This window comes from Rana temporaria, chromosome 4 (genome assembly GCF_905171775.1).
Source record: "Rana temporaria chromosome 4, aRanTem1.1, whole genome shotgun sequence".
NCBI classification, from domain to species: domain Eukaryota; kingdom Metazoa; phylum Chordata; class Amphibia; order Anura; family Ranidae; genus Rana; species Rana temporaria.
The window spans coordinates 218,253,954-218,267,832 of record NC_053492.1 but is presented as its reverse complement, the minus strand read 5'-3'; the positions used below and the strand labels follow the sequence as shown (position 1 = coordinate 218,267,832).

The 13,879-nt window shown below is 42.1% G+C and overlaps 1 protein-coding gene across 20 annotated transcripts in view; it reads left to right on the top strand.

Annotated features, from left to right (window-relative positions):
- The window catches only part of DST (dystonin), a 690,084-nt gene that overhangs the window by 452,821 nt on the left and 223,384 nt on the right, over nucleotides 1–13,879 (top strand). For 19 of the 20 annotated variants that reach the window (XM_040349874.1, XM_040349879.1, XM_040349866.1 and 16 more), the window contains 4 exons: nucleotides 3,851–4,057; nucleotides 5,174–5,317; nucleotides 8,902–9,135; nucleotides 10,275–10,427. In XM_040349874.1, the coding sequence (XP_040205808.1) occupies nucleotides 3,851–4,057; nucleotides 5,174–5,317; nucleotides 8,902–9,135; nucleotides 10,275–10,427 (738 nt within the window). The remainder of the gene's footprint in view (nucleotides 1–3,850; nucleotides 4,058–5,173; nucleotides 5,318–8,901; nucleotides 9,136–10,274; nucleotides 10,428–13,879) is intronic. The other variant, XM_040349872.1, reaches the window with a different exon arrangement.

The following is a 13,879-nucleotide window of genomic DNA, read 5'->3' as shown; positions in this document are numbered from 1 at the left end:
GCTTCAATTTTTTGTGTCGTTTTTCAAAACGTCGTTTTTTGTTTCACTAAAAATCACTGTGTGTAGCAAAAACGACTTTTAAAACTACGTTTTTAAACCCGCGCATGCTCAGAAGCTAGTTATGAAGCGAATAGAAGAAAGAAAGTCACCGCTCCAGGTGTGTCTACTATACGGTCACACACTAATACAGGATTCCAAGGGTGCTGGCGGTGCACTGGGCAAGCATAAAAGTTAGATGAAGGATGGATGGCCGCACTCCAAAAACCGTACAGGTTGTCTTTTATTAAATGAACAGCAAATACATCACCAAATCACAGCAACAGAAACAGGGGAACAGCCGACGTTTCGCACAAGATCAGTGCTTATTCATAGCTTATTCATTTAATAAAAGACAACCTGTACGGTTTTTGGAGTGCGGCCATCCATCCTTCATCTAACTTTTATAGTTATGAAGCGAGCTTCAATGGAAAAAAGTGCTGAACGTAACCGCGCTTTGCTAGAGCATTGTGAAAAAACGATGGTGTGTAGGCAACGTCGTTTTTGAAAATTTAAGTTTCAAAAACGTAGTTTTTTACTTCACAAAAAATGTCGTTTTTTTTATCACATAAAGTGATGGTGTGTACGCGGCATAAGGCTTTAACATAACAAAATGTGGAAAAAGTGAAGCGCTGTGAATACTTTCCGGGTGTACTGTATAGGAAGGGGGAACAAAAACTGGGATCAGGAACAAAGGGGAGTAGGAACAAGGTGCAAGGTTCAGGGTATAGGTACAAGGCACATAGCTCTATCAAGAGCAGGAACAGGATAGCCCGCTAGAATTATCTTGCCAGCAAAGGAAAACACTAGTGTGAGATTGAAATGTAGAGGAGGAGCTAAATACCCTCCCACCTGCAGGTGGACACACCAGAACTACAACCTTCCACTCTGGGAGGCACAGTTCCACCAGCAGGATATCCATGTCCTGACTAGAGATGGGCTTGAGCGTGTTCAGGATCCTAGTCCCAACCCACCTGCCCAATCCCACCTGGAAGCCGACACTGCACACCGCTATCCACAGGCAATGAGACATTTCTCGGTCTGCAGCTGCACATGGAAATGTTTTACTGCCTGTGATTAGCAGTGTGCAGTGTCAGCTTCCTGGGGGGATCGGGTAGGTGTGTTGGGGCTAGGATCCCCAACACGCCCAAGCCCATCTCTAGTCCTGACACAGTGTTTGCTGATGATACCAAGCTATTTAGGACAATAACTTCATAATGTGATATAGCATATCTACAAGAAGTCCTTGATAATATTGAGCGGTGGACAACTACATGTCAAGTGAGGGCCAGTATAGAAAGATGTACATTTTTGCATTCATGAGCTAAAAAGGTGTATTCAAGCTAATCATTAGGAGGTGCTGCTCTGGGGAAATCAAGGATGGAAAAAGATCTGAGGGTCCTTGTAGACCAGGGATGCTCAACCTTTGGCCCTGGAGAGACAGTAATTGAACAAAAAACAAAAAGGGCTGAAGAGTGAAAAATACTTCTCAAGTTTTGGTTCAGCAGAGTCCAATAAACAAGCACATTAGTACATTGATCTTATGTCAAATCTTGTCAGGTGTTTTTTGCTTTGATGGTAAACGAGAGCTGTCTAGTGTGTATGCAGTCCCTCTTTTCTGGACCTTGAGGGGGGTTTTGACATAAAGGATTTGGCCAATCACCGGGTCCAAGGAGTGGCTGATGAGATGCCACAAGATTATGATCAGTGCCACTCCCTACAATATGGATTTATACAGATATTAATATTTTTGAATACATACAGGTTGCATTCTAGTAACTGGTATATTGTTGTCCAGCATGAAAGTATCTTTTAAATGAATCCAAACATGATTGGTGTCAATAGCTATTTCACCTAGGAGAGGAAATGAGGTGAATCTCCTTCCGGCATCTCCTAGCCCTGTTGTTTGGGCTTAAATTGCTGCTAAGCAACTAATATAGGTAAATATGGCCTTATTCTGTCTGTGCTGTTATTATCTCACTAGTTATGAAATACTCTGAACTTTTAGATTTTTTGCTTATAACCAGCCAGTCAGGAATGCATATTTGGCCATCCCACCAGCTGAACTATTTATGAATGATAATGAGTCTGAGAGTAGGACAGATATCTGTTGATGTTTGATGTTTTTTTGAGAGCATTAAGACCTAGAAGTGGATTGGGTTATATTCTAATAATCCTATCAAAGTACTGATAACACTGTTTGGAATGTAGCTAAAAGTTTGTTAATTGTATCAGATGCCTTCCTAGGAGGATGTAACATCACTGCTGTTATGTTATGAAATGAGAAACATGGCGGCCTTGCCCTTTGCCTAGTCTGCATTATCATCACATTCCTCTTTCACTCACCAATACTGTTCCTGTCATTCCAAATAGGTGACACTTTTACTCCATTGGGATAAGGTCTGTTGTTATACATATGGTATGTTATGTGTAGACAGTGGGGGTTATTTGCGAAAAGCAAATCCACTTTGCACTGCAAGTGCAGTCACTGTAGATCACTGTAGATCTGAGGGGAGGCTCTGAAATGAGGGGGAGCTCTGCTGATTTTATCATCCAATCATGTGTAAGCTAAAATGCTGTTTTTTATTCTCCTTGCATGTCCCCCTCGGATCTACAGCGACTGCACTTTCAAGTGCACTTGCAGTGCAAAGTGGATTTGCCTTTCTTAAATAACCCCCAGAATCTTTAAACAAACATTTCTTGTGCAGACATTTTTTTTATGCAAGCATATATTTAATTTGTTTTTCCATTTCTTTAATGATTTCTACCTTTCATATTCATTTTTATTACCGTATATACTCGAGTATAAGCCGAGTTTTTCAGCACATTTTTTTGTGCTAAAAATGCCCCCTTCGGCTTATACACGAGTCACCTTTTTGCACCTGATTTCCCAGACCTTGGGGACCCGGTACCTGGCACACATGTAGCCCCACTCTTTCTCTACAAGTGTGCAAAGTTTGTTGTTCGGGGGACCTACGGCCGGGGAGCACCGATTTTTCAAAGCCGGGCACCCCTTCCATAGACTCCCATGTTAAATGGTAATTTCTCTTGGGGGCCTGGTACCGGCCGGTCGTAGGTCCCCTGAACTTGGCACACGTGTAGCCCCATTTCTCCTCTACAAGTGTGCAAAGTTTGTTGTCTGGGGGGGCCTACGGCTGGGGAGCACCGATTTTTCAAAGCCAGGCACTCCTTTCATAGACTCCCATGTTAAACGTCAGTCTAGTCATGGACACAGTGAGGCATGGGCACAGTGAGGCATGGGCACAGTGAGGCATGGACACAGTGAGGCATGAGCACAGGAGGCGTGGACACAGTGAGGCATGCACATGGACATAGTGAAGCACAGTGAGGCACGCAGATGGACACCCTAGGCTTATACTCGAGTCAATACGTTTTCCCATTTTTTGTGGTAAAAATAGGTGCCTCGGCTTATATTCGGGTTGACTTATACTCGAGTATATACAATACTTTTTGTATGCAAACTTTTAGGCAAATTCATTTGCAAACTTGTATTATTTATGTAAAAACTTTTCTTATGTAAACATAGGTTTGATTAAGCTTCGCAACTTCCACCATTCATGTACTGTATATACAGTATGTATTTATGTAAAGGTGTATACATTTTATTACAAGGGGAGTTTATGGACCCCCACATTGGCTGCCTTTTGCTTTCCTGTTGTTATTGGTGAAGAATAAAGGACCTTATGGACTTTTGAGACAATTGTTTGGTGCTCTTTTTGGTTTACTTTTTGTGTAATTTGGCAGGGTATAGATCAGTTTAGTAAATATTTTTCTGTTTCCTTTAATTTTCTAGTCATTTGAATCAAGACTGGCTGCATTTTCTGCTACCCTGAAAGAAGATGTTCAGCTTGCAGAGCAGTTATCACTGTCTATGCCTCATGACATTGCAGGAGCACATCTTAAGGAACTAAGTGACAATTTGATGAAAACCTTTTCTGCAGTTTGTGAAATGTCTTCAGATCGAGCAAAACAAATTGCGTACGCAGTGGATACTGAAATGGTATATATAAAATGAATCTACATGTGATCTGATTGCACTTGTATTTGTTGACAGCCTCTGCAAAATAAAACTAAATTAAAGTAAAAAGTCTTCCGTTTTTAAAGTATGCCATATACAGTATACAAACATTTCATTTTAATAGGTCCAAGTAGCATACATTTGCAAATATGTGTGCATTCTGTAATCACTACACTAGAGATAAATTTAAAGCAGGCTTACAAGGGGAAATGGGAGGACGTACTCCAGCAACACTGTAGTCCGCACAACAATTTATTGGTGACTGGTTAAAAAGGAGTGACAATAAAACAAAAACTAACGTGTTTCCGCAACAGCCTTAGTTGTAGCGTTAGCTTATTTGTTTTATTGTCACTCCTTTGTAACCAGTCACCAAAAAATTGTTATACGGACTACAGTGTTGCTGGCTCAATCTATCCATTTGTCTTGTTTTGGTGTGTACGTGCACACTAAGCCCAGGCACCTGTGTGTGGATCTTACAATCAGATTGGGTGTTCCTCTTTGTGTGCCCTGCTCCTCTCAGGCCGCGTACACACGGTCGATCCAAACCGATGAGAATGGACCGAAGTTCAGTTTCATCGGTCCAAACCGACCGTGTGTATGGCCCATCGGTCTGTTGTCCTTCGGTCCAAAATTTTAAAACATGCTTTAAAATCGAACCGATGGACCGCTGACCGATCGGTCCAAACCGATGGTTAGTACAGAAAAGCATCGGTTCAAAACCCACGCATGCTCAGAATCAAGTCGACGCATGCTTGGAAGCATTGAACTTAGTTTTTTTCAGCACGTCGTGTGTTTTACGTCACCGCGTTCTGACCTGATCAGTTTTTGGAAAGATGGTGTGTACGCACATCAGACCGTCAGGCCACTTCAGCGGTGAACCGATGGAAACGGCCCGTCCGACCATTCTCATCGGTTTGGATCGACCGCGTGTACGCGGCCTCAGACTTCACTTGATAGGCTTACAAATAGGCTGCCTCCTTCCTCCCAATGTTAAAATCCAAACCTGCTCAGAACAGTTGTAGACCTTTCATGTGAATGCACTAAACTTAATGTATTTTTATTTATAGAAACTAATTTACATTTTGTTTTGCTTTCTAGACTAAGTTGATAGAGACCCATCAGGGCCTTTTTAATCGTTTACAAGTGCTTTCAGATTGGCTTAGCTCTAATAGTGAACCTATGGGCTTTTCACTGAATACTAATGATGTGGATGCATTGAAGAAAACCTTACAGTGCCTAAAGGTGCAGTAAATGTATTTATATTATATATTTCACAATGTTTGTCTAGTTACCATAACTATAGGTAACAAATGTACAGTATGTTCATTTTTAGGTAAGATACAAAATAAGGATTGTGAACTAGAAAGGTTATTAAAAGTCAGCAGCTTCAAAAAGCATAGCTGTTGACTTTTAATAAACCGACACTCACCCAACCCACGGTCCAGCGATGCGAGCGCACGGAGCCCTGCTCCTCTCCCCCTCCTCTCCTCGGTGCCGTCATTTCTACTGTGGGCACCCGGCCGTGACAGCTTACGGCTTCACAGCCAGGTGCGCACTACACATGTGCGGCTCGTACTGCGCTATGCCATTGGCCAGCGATCTTCTGGGACCTGTGTTGTGTCCCAGAAGATCACAGGCAGGGAGGGGCCGCCTAAGGCGACTGGAGGAGTCGCCTAGGCAGCCTAGGACCCAGAAGGAGGAAGTGGGACAGGAAGTCCCACTAAACAGAAGACACACACTCCTCCCCCCAAAAAAATGACATGCCAAATGTGGCATGTCAGAGGACGAGGAGTGCTTAAAGCGGAAGTTTCACTTTTGGGTGAAACTCCGATTTAACGTGGTGTTTAGTTGGAAAATTAAAATTTTGTGACCTAAGCAAACCCTTTTACAAATACTTTGTACGGCATGTAGATGCAAATGCAGATACTTTAATGGGGAAACTGGACATCATATAGGTATTTCAGGTATGTATTAAAAATGATAAGTGCACTTTAAGACAAATTGCGCTTTTGCCCTCTTCCCCTGACTGTGACCTAATAACAGCAGTTTGTTTACATCCAGCACTGCAAGCCTTGCAGTGCCTGTGTATTACAACCCCATAGACTTTGAGACCACCTTTACTTGCCTCTGGCCTTGACAGGACACATCCCCATAGAAGTCTGTGATACATAATGCATATAGAAAAATTGGTTGAAGATCAATACTTACTATTAATTACCATCATACAGGGTGTGCAGTATACCCGTGTGGTGTCCCAAAATGTGCAGACTCACCAGTAATAGGTGTGGTCTCTGTGCCTAAATAATATAGAGAGAAAAGGGTTAATAAGGGATACATTTTATTAGAAAAAATATATTAATACAAAAAAGGGGGCCAATACCAAGTACCCACCACCAACACCAGGATCATGTTAAAATTAGACAACGTTGTCTGTTTAAGAGCAGCTGCATCACGATCAAACCATGCATGCACACACCTTAACAAGGCTATTGTTAATAAACATAGGTAATATTTGTGGATCAGACTTCTGATCTCAGTGACATATACCATACATAACAAAGTTCATCCTGTCACTAGGTTTAATTGGAAAAGAAGGCCCCTGTTAGGAGTGGTTGATTGAGTCAAATTGCTAATCCCACAGAGACAGCTTTAATTTAAATTATAGCAGAGCATGGCTGTCAGTGTGGAGAGGTGAAGGTGATTATAGTCCACAATTAGTATCCAGTACAAAAGCACAGATATACAGTTTTCCCAGAGTGGAATTGCATGTATTAATGTTGTCTAACTGTTGGAACAACGATAGCTCAATGACACTGTTGTGAAGCTGGCTAGTGCTGGCTGAGAGGTAAAATGCTTCAGCAGTGCAAATCCACTCTGGAAAAATGGTATATCTGTGCCTTTGTACTGGATACTAATTGTGGACTATAATCACCTAGTGACAGGATGGACTTTGTTATGTATGGTATATGTCACTAAGATCAGACGTCTGATCCACAAATATTACCTACGTTTATTAACAATAGCCTTGTTAAGGTGTGTGCATGCATGGTCTGAGCGTGATACAGCTGCTCTTAAACAGACAACGTTGTCTAATTTTAACATGATCCTGGTGTTGGTGGTGGGTACTTGGTCTTGGCCCCCTTTTTTGTATTAATATATTTTTCTAATAAAATGTATCCCTTATTAAGCAGCATAGTTCGCCTGTGTCTCTTCACAGTGGGAATCTTTGCCCTGTAACCCTTTTCTCTCTATGGCACATAATGCCCAGGTGCAGGCAGGACAATGAAGACTTGCACCACTGGATGGAAATGAACAGTGGAACAATGCCGATAAGATTGAGGTAGGTATGCATCTATGGAGGGGGAGGGTAGGTTAGGTTAGGTCAGGTGTACCTTACATTAGACTGCGTGTTGAAATGTAAATGGGCACAATTACAAACAAAAGGATTCTGCATGGTAAACAAAGTCAGGTGTAGGGAAACACACTTCAGAATGCTCAGGTGTGAATGGGGATAGTGTCAGTAGAAGGATCTATAGCACATATGTCAAACACAATCTGGCCCACCAGGCCTTGTCATGTGCCCCTTACACCCAGTTATGTAGTGTGCCCGTAAACCCAGCTTTTTCCCCCTCCACACGGCTGATTTTCCTGGCAGGAAAACAGCCATGAGAGCTTTGGCCGGGAAACCCGGCCATGTGTATGCTCCCCCGCAGGCTTTCCCCATAGGAAAACTGCTGGGTTAAAAAACGCCGGGAATCCCGGTGGGAAAAAAGAGAGCTGGTTCTCATTTTTACTGCCAGGATTCCCGGCGGTTTTCCTGTTGGGAAAACTGCCATGGAGCATACACACGGCCAGTTTTCCTGGCCAAAAGCTTGAGATATATTTGTATGTTTATTTTAATTATTTATATTTACCTTAACTGGATGACAAGAGCCTGTTTCATTTTTTGTTACATGTTGTGCATGATACTACTTCATTGTGATTGATCCCTGTAGAGCATAACACATATTGGCCCGGATTCACATACAGCGGCGCATATTTATGCCGGTGTAGCGTATCGAATATACGCTACGCCGACGTAGCGCAGAGCGGCGAGCACAGTATTCACAAAGCACTTGCTCCCAAATCTACGCCGGGTTCCCTCGGCGTAACTCGTCGTAAGTGGCAGTGGGCGTGAGCAATGCTAATGAGGCATGACCCCATGCAAATGATGGGCCGAGCGCCATCAAGATAGGAATAACGAATGGCTCATGGACGTATCCCAGTGCGCATGCTCAGAATCACGTCGGAACGAACGCCTAAGATACGTCGAATCACTGCCTACGACGTGAACGTAACCTACGCCCAGCCCTATTCACGTACTACTACGTAAACAACGTAAAATACGACGGCTGTTCCCTGGTCCATACCTTTGCATGAGTTGCGCCTCATAAATGGGGAATAACCTTACGTCGGACGTAAGCCTTGCGTAAACTGCGTATATTAATGGGCGCAAGTACGTTCGTGAATCAGCGTATCTCACTCATTTGCATATTCGAATCGTAAATCAATGGGAGCGCCCCTTGCGGCCAGTGTAAATATGCGCCCACAATACGACGGCATAGGAAATTTACGTTGGTCGGATGAAGCCTAGTTTCAGGCGTATCTTGCTTTCAGAGTCAGGCGCATAGATACAACGGCGCATGTGTGCACTTACGCGGAGTATCTCGAAATACGTCGGCGTAAGTGCTACGTGAATCCGGGCCATTGTTATTATTTAGTAGATATAAGAACCTGTAGGAGCATTTGAACCTGTAAAATTAACTATCCTTGGGTTTTAAATTCAGGATTTAAACACTCAGCTCTCAGAACAAAAAATAGAACTGGAGACAACGGCATTTGATATCCAATTCTTCATATCGGAACATGCTCAGGATCTATCTCCAAATCAAAGCAAACAGCTGCTGCGGCTTTTGAATGCAACACAGAAAAATTTCCAGGAAGCTCAGAAGAAATTCTCTTCACAAACAGAGTCATTGAAAAGCCACCTGCTTGCAGTCCAGGACTTGAATGAGCTGAAGGTTTGCCTCTTGCTGCTTGCGCTCCAGTTTGCCATTTGCTTTTCCGGCTGCCGTGTGTTTTGAGTATATTCATTTAGTCTAGTTGGTGACAAGAGTATATTAACAGGTTGTTATACAAAGCTTGTTCATTTACAAGCTGTGTAGAAACTCATAAATACTGCTTCTATAAAGGATGCTTATGCATTAGAGTAGGTAAACAATGTAGAACAAGTGAGATGACGTGACTGCACTTGTGCCGACGTGATTTGTGGGTCCCTTTGCTGCGGTGCAAAATGGGACTTGTAGTCTTCCCATTCATGAATTTCTGTGAATGGATGACAGATGTGTGAGCAAAGCCACGCACAGCCATGCTTAAATTTAAACAACAGGATTCTCCCGGTAAAAACACCCTCAATTCAGTGAGGTGAGTTTTTTTTTTTTTTTTGAGGGTGGGAGGTGGGGAATACAGCTATGTTTCATGTTACAAGGGTGTAGCATGAAAAATGGTTCCAAAGGTGAGCAATGCCTTTAACTTCAGGATTTGCTGAATTCAATTCAATTTGAATGTCTTGTTCCCCAGGTAGGCAACCCATCTTGGGTTGTAGTGAACTGTATTCTCATTTAACATGCAAAGTGAAATAAACCCTTTTAAGCAATTAGGGTTTGATACTCGCATTCAAATCCAAAAGTCAGTATATGAATATCACAGCCAATAGTAAGTGTATAAAAAGAGATGTATTTAGTTTTGTGTTTGCATTGAATTTGAACTTCCCAGCTTAAATCTTTGGCAGATCTGTCTTAAATGTACATCTTGCTTTAACCGTCATATTTCAACACTAACCTCTCTGTTTGATATATCTTTTTGTGCATCATTATTAACACAGGTTCCAGGATGAAAAGGGATTGGATTGTCAACGCTGTTGAATCATCTACTTTAACTTGTGCATGGTCAGGCTTTGGTCAGACTTTTCTCTTTTTGATCTTTTTGTTACCTTTTGAGATGAATTTGATGTTTTCTCTTCTCTTTGTCAGTCACCCTTGCTCAGATCATGAACTATTGCTACCATGTTTACAGCATACTGTGCTTTGTGGCTGTGCAGCACTGCAGTCTTGAGTACATTCTGTTAAAGATATTTGTGTTTTCTTTTCCTTTCCTGTAGGATGCTGAGGTGCAGCTGCAGGAACACAAGGGAAAGCTGCAGGAGCTTTGCGACCTGCTTACACAGACAGAGAACAAATTGATTGGTCAACAAGACAAGCTGATTGCGAGGGATACTCCAGCTGATCTTCAACACTGTCAGAGTGAATATGAGGTGCTGTACCAAACATAGTTGTAGAAGAGAAGAATTACTTTTCTTGAAACGACTGCTTGCATGATAGTTTAGGGCCCTCCTGATGCCTGCTTGCTCATTTACTTTTTTTTTTATACAGCTACTGTACCTGCTTAACTTATAAATTGTATATATATATATACAGTTGTGTTCAAAATTATTCAACCCCCCACTGAAATTGATTGTTTTGGCCAGTTTGACATTGATTTTGATCATTCAGTCATCCTGCTTACAATTAAATCAAAGAGGCACGTGTAGGTCAGACAAATATAACATAACATTTATAATAAAATAACCACAAATGTCTTTTCTGTGCTTACATCATTATCAGTTTTATTCAACCCCTAAGTGACATTCAATCTTGGTACTTAGTACAACATCCTTTTACAGTTAGAACAGCTTTTAAACTTGAAGCATAGCTTGACACAAGTGTCTTGCAGCGATCTACGGGTATCTTCGCCCATTCGTCATGGGCAAAAGCCTCCAGTTCAGTCACATTCTTAGGCTTGCGCACTGCAACTGCTTTCTTTAAGTCCCACCAGAGGTTCTCAATCGGATTTAAGTCTGGTGACTGCGATGGCCACTCCAAAATGTTCCAGCCTTTAATCTGCAACCATGCTCTAGTGGACTTGGAGGTATGCTTGGGATCATTGTCCTGCTGAAAGGTCCAATGTCTCCCAAGCCTCAGGTTTGTGACGGACTGCATCACATTGTTATCCACTATCTCCTGGTACTGAAGAGAATTCATGGTACCTTGCACACGCTGAAGCTTCCTTGTACCTGCAGAAGCAAAACAGCCACAAAGCATGATTGAACCCCCGCCATGCTTCACAGTAGGCAAGGTGTTCTTTTCATCATAGGCCTTGTTCTTCCTCCTCCAAACATAGCGTTGATCCATGGGCCCAAACAGTTTCATCAGTCCACAGAACACAATCCCAAAACTTCTGTGGTTTGTCCACATGACTTTTGGCATACTGCAGTCGACTCTTCTTATTCTTTAGAGACAGCAAGGGGGTGCGCCTGGGAGTTCTGGCATGGAGGCCTTCATTACGCAGTGTGCGCCGTATTGTCTGAGCAGAAACTTCAGTACCCACATCTGACAAATATTTTCTCAGTTCCTCAGCAGTCACACAGGGACTTTTCTCCACTCTACGCTTCAGGTAGCGCACAGCAGTCGAAGTCAGCATCTTCTTTCTGCCACGACCAGGTAGCGTTTCAACAGTGCCCTTTGCCTTGAATTTGTGAATGATGCTTCCTATGGTGTCTTTTGGTATGTTTAACATCTTTGCAATCTTCTTATAGCCATTGCCCTTCCTGTGAAGAGTAATCACCTCTTCTCTTGTCTTCCTGGACCATTCCCTTGACCTCACCATGTTTGTAACCACACCAGTAAATGTCTAGAAGGAGCTGAGTATCACAGTCATTTTAAAGCTGCCTAATTAATGCTTATTAGGCTTTATTGCTGCTCCCTGACATCCACAGGTGTTTTCAATACCTGATTGAATACACTTCAATGAACCTCTGTTCTTCAGAGTGGTAGTCTTTAAGGGGTTGAATAATTGTGTAAATGAAGAATTCACAAAATAAATATTTACTACTGTATTACAAAACCGATTGATGTCATTTTAGTTGCATATGGTTCTTTAAGAAGTCCTTGTAGGATTTCATTCTGAATACAATTACAAATGTACACTAAATTCCCTAAAACCCTTTACAGCATTGGGGGGTTGAATAATTTTGAACACAACTGTATATATATATATATATATATATATATATATATATGTATAGAATAATCCACAGCGCACAAGGAGGAAAAATATAATAATTTTGCAGCAGCTAACTTAAAACTCCAATCTTTCATTATGAAAGAGGTGTGAGCACTACATAAAGCGGTTGTAAACCCAAATAAAAAATAAAAATAAAAACCTACAAGGCAAAGGCATATTGAGCTAGTATGACTAGCATAATAGCTCATTATGCATTACTTACCTTAGATCGAAGCCCCCAAAGCCGTCCTCGTCTTCCCCTCCAGCCGCAGCCATCTCTCCCGGAGGCTACTTCCGGGTATCGTGGCTCCGGCGCTGTGATTGGCCGTAGCGGCGATGACGTCACTCCGCGCATGCGCGTGGGAGCCGTAAAAGACGGCATTCTTCATTCAGAAACTGGCATTCTCAGTGCGCCTGCGCCGTTGTCTATGGCGTGCATGCGCCATAGACAACGGTGCATTCTCTTTGGCAAATATCTCCTAAACTGTATCTCCTAATCCAATGCACCTGTGCATAGCCAGCACCTTTTTCGTTTAGTGGGACGGAAGCAAAGCCAAAGGGATCAGCAGTTTTTAGAGCGGTATCATTTCTCATTTCAAATATCTCCTAAACCGTGGAGGTTTAGGAGATGTTGAAATCACCTACAGGTAAGCCTTAATCTAGGCTTACCTGTAGGTGAAAGTTGTAATGGAGGGTTTGCTTCCATTTTAAAGTACTTGTTTAACTTAAAAATCTGACTTTGTAAAGGCTTCTTTATAACACAATTCCTACTTTAAGTGTGGGGTTCCACATATGTGTATACATTCATTTGTAATGTGTTTCAAGTGTGTTTGCAGTGCAGTTGCAGTGCATTGAAGGTGCATTTTTGGGCATTTATTTATTATATTTTTTACTGAGTTGCATTTACATGATTTTGTGATGCATTCACATGCATTTTGGTGTGAAAATATAAAAATTAGATGCACATGAAAGCACCGCAATGGTGTAAAGTACTGTAGGCTCATTGAAATACATTCATTTTTCTTGCATATGCATTTGTATGGTATTTAAAAATGTGTTCAACTGCATACAGTGTAAACAAGCCCTAATAGAGGGTTAGTGACCTGGTCTGTTCCTTATCACTGTGTACAGTAGTTTGCTCATTTCTGCTTCTTTTAATTCTCTATTGGCTGCAGAGTGTGATGGGGTCAAGAAGGAAGTGATGGACAGACCATAGAGCAACCAGGAAAAGATTTTAAACCTTAATAATCAAGCTACAATAGCATTTAAGACTTGCATATAAGCACATAGGACATGCTAAAATTTCAAGCCATAATACAGACCATAGAGGCTATTTTAGAATGCATTAAGTGAATTTATCTTAGATGCCAATTGCAGCGTGATGAATCCGCGCCCTGGTTGTTTTGTGCTTTATTACAATCACTGATTCTTAGGCCCCGTACACACGTCCGAGAAACTCGACGGGCAAAACACATCGTTTTGCTCGTCGAGTTCCTTGTGAAGCCGCCGAGGATCTCGGCGAGCCAAGTTTCCCCATTGACTAACGAGGAAATAGAGAACATGTTCTCTATTTGGCTTGACGAGTTCCTCGTCGGTTTCCTCGGCCAAAAGTGTACACACGACTGGTTTCCTCGGCAGAATACGGCTCCCATCGAGTTTCTGGCT